General features: G+C 36.3%; 1 protein-coding gene across 5 annotated transcripts in view; it reads right to left on the bottom strand.

Moving 5' to 3' along the window:
• Positions 1–1514, bottom strand: part of LOC105161066 — an 11921-nt gene extending 10407 nt beyond the window's left edge. For 3 of the 5 annotated variants that reach the window (XM_011078635.2, XM_011078639.2, XM_020693255.1), the window contains exons 1-2: positions 1343–1483; positions 116–590 (exon numbers count right to left, since the gene is read on the bottom strand). In XM_011078635.2, coding sequence (XP_011076937.1) covers positions 116–507 — 392 coding nt within the window. In that variant the 5' untranslated portion in view covers positions 508–590; positions 1343–1483. Of the gene's footprint in view, positions 1–115; positions 591–1342 lie in introns of all 5 variants that reach the window. The other 2 variants (XM_011078636.2, XM_011078637.2) reach the window with 2 other exon arrangements.

The following is a 12117-nucleotide window of genomic DNA, read 5'->3' as shown; positions in this document are numbered from 1 at the left end:
TAAAATAAAAATATTTGTCCTTTTGAATAAATGGCCCAGAATAAGAGGATCTTCCTCAGATCCTATCATCAGGAATATTTCCAAAAAGAGTAACTATGGCGAGGTAAAAACTTACCTGGCTTTAACACAAGTATCCGCGACACTGGCTCTCAATCGTTTAAGTTCCTCAACAGCCACTGGAGGTGAATTTCTTTCTTCAGAATTGCTACCAACAGAAAAACCCAAAACCCTCCGTAAGTCACCAGATCGTAAATATTTTGGATCACCCATAACAATTGGCTCCAACATCAGGCATTGAGATAATGAGGGAACATCTCCAGATGAGGTAGCACTCCCCCTAGAATTTAGCTTCGCAGAAGCAAGATTCCTACTCTCTGAAACCTCTCTGAAACTTGAAGACCTACCCAAAGCCTGAGCAGAGTACCCCCTCTGCCCATTTTGGTAGTTCCCTGCAAAATTTGAGTCAGGACTAGCTGATGTCAACTCAAACCTCGCGTTTCCATCCATTATAAGGGTGAAAATCTCATATCTATGTAGCCCTTTCTCTTCAAAGGTTGTCAGCGACCTTGACAGCTACAAACTGGAAACACCTAGTAGAAACAAGTCATCAAGAGCATCAACAACATCAAATCACATCACAACATATTAGTCGAGCAACTCTAGGAAATTTCACAAGGAATGTTATTTGAGGACTTGCACAATTACTCACGAATAAGTATGGAATACTCATGTTTCCACCTGAAACGTTTTACAGTCAACGGCACTCATATAAAAACAAGGTTTTTAAAAATTTGCATGATCAACAAAATTATTTCTATAAATAGTACACCATCTATGTCCTACCACTGAAAAGTGTTCCCTGTATTTACAAACAAGCGACCAGAAACAGAATTCAACATATGAAAATCCATCAACACACTCCAAGTGCGGACCACGCTCCTCAAAATTTCATTTTTAGAGATTAAAAGCAAAACTGAATGTGAAAATTAACCAGAAACCCAATCCCATTCCTCCGAAAAACACACAGAACAGTTCAGAAAACAGAGCACATTAAAAGCATTACAAACTATTAACACCACCAAACTCTACACACAAGGAGAACGAAATTAACAGGAAAATTCACCAAATTAAGCAAACAAAAGTAGCATTGAAGAGCAAACCAACACGCAACTCGCACGTTAAAGAACTTCAAGGCTTCATCCAAACACTCAAAAACCCTAATTGAGCAAAGTCCAAATTAGGGTTTATCCCTAAATCCCCCATTTCCTCCAAAATTCAACAAATTATACAACTCCCAGTATAATTCAATCACGCGAACTACGAGAGAAGCCCACAAACGCACCTGCATTCATCGATCCAGCGGGATCGAAGAGAAGACAGAAGGGAGAAGGAGGCAGAGAGAGAAAGTAAAAGCACGTAGAGAGAGAAACCGCACCGTAATAAGTTCGTGCGCTCGGATTTTTGAGTTTCTTTTTTGTTGTCTTTTCCTATTTTGTATTATTTTTCTTCCTTTCCGCGTTTTTTTTTCTTTTCATCACTGAATATTTCGGAGTGGGGTCTCTTTGCTAAATTTTGGGGTAAAAATAGGACGCATTGGAGGTACAATTGCCCTAAAATTTAGGGCATTTTTGGTTGTGTGAAAATTTTTTATGAAATCATATATATCTGTATCTATATCTATTTATTTATACTATATATTAAAAAAGAGCATTTGTTGGAGTTTCTTCCTTTTTCTTAATCTATTTTTTATGTTTAATTTATTTTTTTAAGTTTTTTATTTAATTTATAACTCCTATGTTATCTTTTGATAATTATTTCTTTTTTTAATTTTTTTTGTCTCAATTTTGTTTATGAATTTAATATTAATTCATTATTTTGTATAAACTTTATTAAATCATAAAACTTATTTTCAATGCTATTTATAGAAATGCACACACACATAGGATGAGCCACAAATTACTAATTATATATTAGGGATAATTGAGCTCCCCTCCCCTGAGATTTGATGGAAGAGTGTAATTACATGTAAACCACCTATAGTTTGGGAAGTTACATCTATCACTCTTGAAATTTGCTTCCATTTAACAAATAAGTTCGTCGATAGTCAAATTTCACCGAATTTGCTGATATTAATAAAAAAATATATATATGTTAACTCCTAATTGATTTGTTACTGACTTATCACAGGTCAAATAAGTCTTTTTATGATCAAATTACCCGCATACGTCTTCAAGCGTTAGTGCACATGAGGAGATCTATTTTTCCATTATAAGGGTGTTTAGACCGAAAAAATTGTTTAACTTGCAATAAGTCAATAATCAGTCTATCAAGGATACTTATCAATTTTCATCCAATTTTTTTTAATATCAGTAAATTTAGTGAATTTTCACTAACAAAGGGACTTATTTGTTAGATATAAGCAAACCTCAGGGGTACTAGATGTAATTTCTCAAACCACATGAGGTCTACGTGTAACTACACTAAACCTCATAAGAGGGGAGTACAATTATCTCTTTATATTAAGAGAGAGCACCCTTTTGGTGTCTTTCTTTATTGGTTTGCTTTTTTTATTTATTTTTTTTCCACCCGCTAACTTCCACATTTCCCTCACTATCTACAGGAGGAAAAAGTTATTCTCTAAACAGTTATTTATTTTTAGTTGATATTTTTCTTTTCTTCTTCTCCAAATACTCTCTTCTAAAATTGTTTATTTTTTTATCATAATTATTTTCATATTATGATTTTTCTATAACAAAAGGTTTTAATAAATAACATTTAATTATTTTTTTTAGTTTTTATGCATATGCATCAAATATATTACATACAACTTTTATACGTGTATATATATATTGATTAGATAGCAATCGCTTGGTTAAATGGGGGCAAATTCTTAACTTTTTTGGGAGTAGAGATTGAAGGAAGTTGATCTTGGTGGAAGAATATGTAAGACTTTTTAGTTTTAGATTATTTTATTAATTCATGTTAGTTCACTTTGTTCATGTAGAAATTGTTATGTTGTTTATGATTATGTTTCAAAAATTGATTAGATTCTATAAATAGGCCAAAAAGTATTTTAGTTGATGAGTGTGAAATTAAATGTTAGACATATGATTCTTATATGTTATTTTGAAGTCAGAGCGCACATGAGATAAGTGACGGCCATAGCTAAGTCATGGCCACAGTTTATCTCTGCACGACAGTTTTTATGATGTGGTCCATTGTCCAACTTAAGTAACTCCCAAAAATCGCCAATTAAGTATACATGATCATTTTTATGGAGAAATGTATGGAAAAATCATGGTTTTTAAATGGAGTTCTCTTGAAAAACGTGATCTGAGACTTGGATTCCCTGAAATCCTGTGATCGTAACGAGACACACCATCGATTTGATTGCACCAAATTTTAGAAGAATCCAACATTAAGTTTTTTTGCAGTCTTTTGATTTTCTTTATAGATTGACAATTGAATTAATGGTTGGTGGTAAGCATCTTAAAGTATTTTGCTTCCGCACTTAATGATTTAACATGATGTAATGAATATATATATATGTTATATATAAATTTTGACAACAATTATGTTGGAAAATATTTATGTTTATATGAACTTATATTTTGACAATCTTATTTCCTACGTCATATTTGTTATGCTTATGTTTGGTATCATAGCATTGTTTATCTCTTCCTTGATTTAAGTTGATGCTGGCATCTTGAAAATTTAAAGTTATATATGTATAAATTCTGCAATTAAAAATTCATTTATTTATTGTGTTTCCAAATATATGTATGATGGGATTTATTGTACATATAATTGCAATGAATATTTGAATCAAATTGATTCATGGAGTTTAATGCCTTGTGATATGCATTTTCATTAATTTAAGACTAGCCACATCATTTTTAATTTATGTTTATGCTTTGAGGATTCAAGATCACATATATAGTAAAAGGGCATCAATTTTGATTGGTCATATTAGGTGCAATGAAATCATGCCACAGAAATTTTGTTGCACTTGTATGATTAATTAGGATAAAATATTATACTATATTTCTTGATTTACCCACAGAGATTGAGAATGGAATGTAACTTGATAGTTTCATCATAGCTTATACCTTCGTGGGACCGAGAATGTTTCTTACAAAATTTGCTATGTGATCTTTAGCTTTTTTGCTTTTCACTAGCATGTCGTCTATATAGAGTTCGACACTTTTCCCTAATTGAGGTCGAAATATCTTATCTACTAGATGTTGATACATGGTTCTAGCATCTTTTAAGCCAACTAGCATGCGATGTAACAGAAAGTACTAGTAGAGGTAATGAAACTGAATCTCTTGTGATCTTTAGGAGCCAGCATGATTGATGGTATCCTTACGAGGCATCCATCATACTTAACAACTCACATCCAGGTGTGGAATCCACCAATTGATTAATCCTAGGTAAGGGGTAAAAGTCCTTGTGACATGTTTTTTTGAGATCCCTTAAGTCTACACACATCCTCTATTTTCCTCCTGGTCTAGGTGCCAAGATTACATTGGACAGGCACTAAGGGAACTAAATTTCCTTGATGTGCCCTACTATTAGTAGTTTATCCACCTTCGCTCAGATAATCTTGTCATTTTTCTTCTACTTCACAAGCTTGACGCTAGGGTCTATGTTGAAGTGGTGGGTAATTACACCTGGATCTCTCCCCTCCAAGTCTTGGGAGGTCCAGGCAAAAATATCTATATTCCATCGTAGGAATTGAATTACTTCTTGCTGAATCGCATTCTTAGCCAGTAGCTCCTCAACTGGTTGAACCTTGATGAGTATCTCCCCTCCATCCTTGGTTTCTTCCACCAGTACAGGGTTTTTTCCTCGCTTTCTAGGGAACTCCTTCTTAGTACTTTGTTTCAGCTCCGCTTCCTCCCTTTTCGAATGGTCTCTATGTAACACTTGCAAGATCGCAAGGGGTCTCCATTTGCGTCCCCCACGTTGTTAGAATATGTGACCAGAAGGTCAATTAGATTGGCTATTTTGTAATTTATTTAAGCGATTTCTTTTATTTTTGTAATATTGAATTAAATGAATAAGAGTAAGTATTTATTTGGTTTTACTTTGTTGTTCTTACTCATGTAAGTTTTATATATTGCAATACACATATCACTAATCAACCAATGAAGTTATGTTGCGCACTTGGTGGTAACTATGAAACCAACTTTCGAGGGTTGGATCTGAAATGTTCTGAGTCGAGGGCTCGAGAATGGGCATCGAGGGTTCTATTGATACTTGCACTAAATATTGCGTCCATATGATGGGTGTCGTATTTCATAAGCGACAGACGTATGACGTCTATGCAATTTTATTGGGTAGTTGACAAAAGTTGTCAAGCCAACTGAACTGACTCGCGGCGAGTTGTCATATGGAAGCCTGTGAGGCTTGGTTGGTATGACTTGAACTCCTCGGCTCTAATAGTATGGGGTTTAGTCCTCAGACTTGAGGATCCACGCAGTCTCATATATGGGACAACTATATTTAGGGCCTGGTAAAAGATGATCATGTTCTCATGTGGTTATTATAAGTCTTGTTCCAGAGCACGAAATGTGTATGAAGATTGGTGAGTTCCAAGAGAGGATCCGTTGGCTATCATAAGATGATAGCGATCTCCTATGCGTTTTGATGTGTGTTGTGTTCTAGAGAGTATGTGGCCATAACAAGTGATCAAGTAGGAAAGTGTTTTTCTATGTTGATCAAGTAGAGAAACATAATTAGAATATTAAGCATAGATGTCTAGTCCAGAATGGAAATCGATGACCAATTCCATGCCCTACACTAAAGAGAGATGACTGATATAAGGACCGTACCCATATAGCACTCGGTAGCGTTAAGGTTCACGCCAGTTTCACCTATTCTCAAGTTTCATGGACCTTTTCCAGAGGTCTTTCGGTTTAAGTGTTAATGGAAAGCGACTAATAAATATGATTTAATTAATTTAGTGCAAAAATATTTACCAATTAAATTGTGTGATGATACAAGCCAAAGTCTAGTTGAAGGTGAACCTATAGAGTCACACAAAACACCACTTATGAAGTAGTAGAATTAATTATGAATTAATTCTAGAATGAGTGAATTAATTTAAGGAGTTTAAATTAATTCAAAAGATTAAATGATAGATCATTTAAATGGGGGAACCCATGTGATGGGAAGCCCAAAATTTAATTAATGAGATTAATTAAATTTGGGTTAAGTTTAATTAAGTTGATAAGATCAATTTTAATTGAACCAGATGAATTAATTAATAGGATCAATTAATTAGAGTTTTGACTTGATAATTTAATGAGATTAAATAAATTGGGTTATGCTCAATTATTTGATGGATTAATTAATTGAGCTAAGGTTAGGACTTATTTGATAAGATAAAATAAATTCCATTTGGACTTTTAAGAATTGATTAAATTAATTCTATGGAGGTACAAGCCTATGGGTTTAATTTATTTTTGAATTAAGCCCAATAAGAGATATATATGTATCCCTAACTTGAATTTATATATTTATATGTGATATACATATATATATATATATATATATATATATGAAGTTGTAAGGATTAAGGATTTATTGCTTGAATACTTGTGGTACTAGTAGGTAGTGTACTATGGGGACACACATTTTACTTGACATGCAATGTATACATATATATATACAACAAGTACATGAGATTTCTCTTGTTTGTGAAAGGTTCGATATTGCTCGGAAATGCGAGGGAAACGTGAAATAAAAATTAAAATCGGTTCAAATGGGGCATTCGGTGTTTGTCAAAAGCATAATAGCAAATATATAAACATGCTAGACATGTGGCTAGAGAATGAAACAAAAAGTATAGAAATATAATATGAAACTTTACCTTTTTGTTTATATAGATGAACATCAATGTGTTCCCTTTATGTTCTCCAGTTCCTTTGACTTGAGAATTTAAATTAGAATTCCTCTAAGTTGTCCACACCACAAAATGGAATAGATATGGTTCTTTTTTTATTACTAGATAGAACAAAGAACTAGAAGAAAACCAACTCCAAACAAACACTATTGTTTAGTGCTTTTGGATTGTTTTATGTTCTAACTTAAATCCAATTCAATATAGAATAAAAGGATAATATTTTTAGAGAGAAATTGAGAGCAAACTTCGTGGTTATGTTGGATATGTGTGTAGTTTTGTATATCACATACAATTGAATTCAAAATTCAATAATTATCAAGTTTGCCTCCAAGACAACCTATACACCCACATCTATATAACCTTCAACCATGATGAAATAACCACTCCATCATGTTCATCATGTTGAGGAGTTTCAACTCCTTCTTCACTTGCTCCAACCTCTCTCAAATGGGCTTGGACTTCAAGTATGCACCGGACTTGATTTAATGAAATTAAATAAAGTCCAACCAAAGTCCATTGGACAATAATTACTTAAATTAATTTTAACAAAATTAAATCCAAAGATTCATTTAATCCAATTAAATAAATTTAAACCCAAACACTAATTAATTGATCCAATCAATTAATTAAGACAAACATAATTAATTAATCTAATTAATTTAAAGGTGTTAAGCTCAAAAATTAATTAATTCTTGAGCCAACCATCAAATGAATTATCAAATAAATGATCCAATCGTTTATATATTCTCCTTGAACTAATTTAATCCAATTAAATTAATTCATTTCTTTTGGAATTAATTCCAAATTAATTTTACCAATTTCATAGTAATTTTTGTGTGACTCTTTAATTTCACCCGCAGCTAGACTTGGGCTTGTATCCAACACAATAATTAATTAAATTAAATTAAATTAAATTATTTTGAATTAACCATTAATCGAAATTCTCGTCACCATGGGTAGTTGTTTAGCAATGGTTCATGACACTAAAGACTAGGTGCATGTTGATGTGAATATTTAGGCTACTAAGTACCATAAGGATACGGTCCTTCCATCATCCGTTTCCTAATTTAAGTTTAGGGCATGAAATTGGGTGTCGGTTCCCATTCTGGACTAAACACTATGTTAGATAACTCGAGATGCGTTTGCTTTATTGGTTGACGTAGGAAACCATTCCTTACTCAACCACTCGTTGTGGTCACAGACTTTAAGAGCACGAACCATCTTAGAGCACATAAGAGACTAGACTGTCATATACTAACAGGTGACAGATTCTATCTTGGAACCCACCGTCCTCACTAAATATTTTGATTGCACTGAACAAAACTATTAACGACTACATCCTAAATACGGTCATTTTTCATTAGATCCAAGATACAACCATTATATGCATGCAACTGCTATGGTTCCTTAAGTTCGAGGACTAATCCCATACTATTGGAGCAAAAAAGATATAGTCATACCGACCAAACCTCCAAGGCTTCCATATGACGACTTCCCACGAGTCAGTTCAGTCGGCTTGACAACTTTGTCAACCACCCACTAAAATTGCATAGACGTCCAACGTTTATCGTTGATGAAACACGCATTCATCCAATAAATGCAATTTTGCTGCAAGTCTCAATAAGACTCTCGATACCCAGTCTCGAGGTTCTCAACTTGAAACGTTTTGAACCTAACCATCAAAAGTTGGTTTCATGGCCACCATTTAATACGCAGTCCAACTACATAGGTTGTATAATTTGGTTATGGGATTTATTGTGATGTTAAGCATATAAATATAATTAGTGAGCACAACAAATACAAATTGTCAAATAATGAATACTCACTTTATTCATAAATAATATTACAATCACACCGAAATTGTCAGAACACATTACGTAAAGACCAATCCAATTAACTTTTTGATCACCTATTCTAACAGTCTCTATTTGTGTAATGTATAGGCTTGTTTATATGTCATTTTGTATATGATACAAAAGACAACACTCCTCCCTCACACTTATCATTTTGACCTCTCTCTTCTCCCTCTCTTTTCTCTCTATTCTTATTCTTCTTGAACTAGTTTCAAGTTCGAGTAAGATCTTCTTGAGTTTAATATACTAAGTTAATAGTACAATCCAGTCTCTTATACTACATACACTTTACCTCTAGCTAGGTTTAGTGTAGACAACCTTGCAGTGTAGTGTGTGTTCGACGTACAGGAGATCTCATTAATCTTTGTGCTAGCACACAGTTGGAGGAGAAAAGCTTGAAGAAAATCTTCAAATTGGAAAGATAAATTTTGTGATTACATTTCCATTGCTCTATGTTACAATAGCCACTTGTTTTATTTCAAACTTGTTTTATGCTTGTTGGTGTTAAATGCCCAGGATTAAGAAATTAGTTCCCTTTCGGTTTAAAATTTAAATATACTTATTTTCATGCTTCCGTTGCGTTCTTGCCAAGTCACGCGCTATATCGATTCTTTCACATGCCTCCAGGTACAAGGAACATAATCTTCATATGATAAGTAGATATAACAGCTTGAAAAGCATTTAACATGCGTCTCCCAAGATGACATTGTATGTCAAGGGTATCTCCACGACCAGGAATTTCAATAAATAAGTCTTTTGAGAAGGTTCGGTCCCTAAAGTCAGGGGGAGCGAGATTACGCCATGAGGATGCACCACTTCACTTGCGCAACCATACAAGGAGGTGTTTACCACTTCTAGGGGGGTGTCTCCTAACTGTTTGATCGTAAGCTTCTCCGAACAATATGTTTGCTGAACTAACCTAGTCTATAAAGATTAGTCTGACTTTCGTAGTTGGCCAATAAGGCTGTGATGAATAGGGCATCATTGTGAGAGATCTTGGACCCAGACCGCTTTGCTCTCCCAAATTAAATGAGGGGGGTGTCCTCTAGATCTTCCACATCCACGGTCTCCTCCAAAGTTACATCGTGTGCCTCCCTTACTTGAGCTTTTCGGGCATGGTGTGAATCACCCCAGGGTTCTCCTACAATCGTCCATATCACCCCCTTGCATGGGGAGTCGTGGGTTTCAAACCTTCCACCAGCTATGGATCTGGGTGTTCCTTAGGGAGGGGATTCAGACTGAAATCCTTCGTTGCTTTGGCCTTGTCGGGCCCTTGCTTTTGATATGGTCCTGTACCCCGGGTCTTTTTCCAGCATATATACTCCTGCAAGTATTCGTTCTGAACAAGTCATTCGATTTTGTTTTTCAAGTGACGACACTCATCTATGGTATTGCCATAGTTATTATGAAAATGACAGAATTTGTTATATTTGGGTTGATGGGGGGCCATCCTTGGTCGATTTGGGGCGCGCCAATAGACCCTTACCTTCTACTGCCATGAGAGTTTGGGTGATGGGGACAGTCAATGGGGTGTACACGGCATTCACTTCCTGAAAAGGGGGTTTTTTATCCTGAAAATCCGTTCGAGGCTTCTTAGCGGGGGCCTCTTGCTTCATCTCATTCCTTTTCTCTCCACAACTCTCCCTTTTGGAGGCTTGTGCATCCTCCATGTTGATATAATTTACAGCTCTCGCCAGGAGATGGTCGAACTTGGAAGCGGGCCTCTTGGCTACGGACTTGAAGAAATCCTCATTTAACAGTCATTGGAAGAAGGCACTAGTTTTGACCTCCTGGGTGGCCGAGGCACCTCTAATGCCGTTGTGTTGAATCTTTGCAGGTATTCCTTCAAAGCTTTGCCCTCCTTCTGTCGGGTGACGACGAGGCTGAGTTCCATTTTTTTGTATTTTTTACTACTAGCGAGCTGGTGTAGAAGAGCAATCAGAACTCTTGGAAACTCCTAATTGCTCCTACAGGTAATTGATTGAACCACTGCTGGGGCTGCCTTAGCGGAGGTGGTAATTAAAACTTGACATTTAATTCCGTTTGTATACTGGTGCAAAAGGGCTACATTATCAAAACGTGAGAGATGCTTTTGTGGATCCGTGGTACCATCATATTGAGCAATAGTTGGAGTACGTTCATGGGGAGAACATCAGTCATTACTGCTTCTATGAAGGGGACAACCTACTGCTCCTCCGAGGGCACTCTTATGACTTGGTACTGGACATAGTGGAGGTATTTTTACAAGCATCCCTTGTGCGCGAACCAATGAGGTGGTACATCCTATTGGGCTTGTGAGGGGGTTCCCTGACCTCTTGCGACCGGAGGTGCAGGAGCAAGGGGTACCCTTTCACTTTTTTCCTTTGGGGCATCCACGTCGGATGGAGTTATTGCACGGGGCGGGACTAGTATCGCTATTTGTTCTCGTATCACCGCCGCAATCATTTCTTGGATTATCCCTAGGAGCATTGGGGTTAACTCTCCTGAAGAGGTGTTGCAACGTGGAGGTTCGGTCTGCAGGTCAGCAGGCCTGGAGGGTCTTGGAACTAGTGCTCCACTGGCGGGTGCTAGAGACGTCTCTGTCCGACCTGCAGGGCCTGGGCACTTTCAATTGTCTCCATAGTCTTTTGTTTGTTTGGTGCATTGTTGGGGGCTTCCATTGCTACTCACGTCTTCAACTTGTATTTCTCACAGTTGGTGCCAATTGATGCGTGCAAAAATAGCATTGGTCCAATGGATCTGGACTATCATTAAAGGCTTGGACCAAAATGTTTATGGACCTAGAGAGAGAGAACCTGCAAAAAAACATATTAGCACTCCGATGCCAAAGTTAATATCGGATTCGAGGTGAAATAAACCTAGAAAGTAAATAAGTGTAGTAAGAAATTGAAATATGTTGAATGAATTGAAAGAAAAGTATGTGAGTTCGTGATAGAATGCTTAAAGTGTACTTGAAATGATGCTTACAGAGTCAAGGAGTCGTCCCCCGTTTGGGGAAACTATACATGTATACATAGGGGAGTAACCCGGCCTCTTTGGGGTCTATCCCTTTGCCTAGATTTTCGTAGAGATTGGTTGGGGTAGCTAGATAAGGAGCAAATTTTCCTTACCTAGAGCTGGATGTGTTCAATAATTGGTTTCTTTAATCTGGGGAGACCCCTCGCTATCAGGGGGATCTTCTTTGCTCATACTGTTCTTTTATGGTTGGTGTGGTCCGAGGTGGCAGCTGAATGGTGGGCCAGTTGCGCCACGTGGAGAGGGAGTTGTCATGTTTGTTGGCTTTTTGGACCGGTCGTTGTTATTAGATCGTGACCATAGGCTGAATTTGAGAGTTCCTTGGGCCTCCATCCTCCT

Source organism: Sesamum indicum, linkage group LG4 (assembly GCF_000512975.1).
Source record: "Sesamum indicum cultivar Zhongzhi No. 13 linkage group LG4, S_indicum_v1.0, whole genome shotgun sequence".
NCBI lineage: Eukaryota > Viridiplantae > Streptophyta > Magnoliopsida > Lamiales > Pedaliaceae > Sesamum > Sesamum indicum.
The sequence above is the reverse complement of the archived record's forward strand: the minus strand, read 5'-3'. Positions and strand labels throughout refer to the sequence as shown.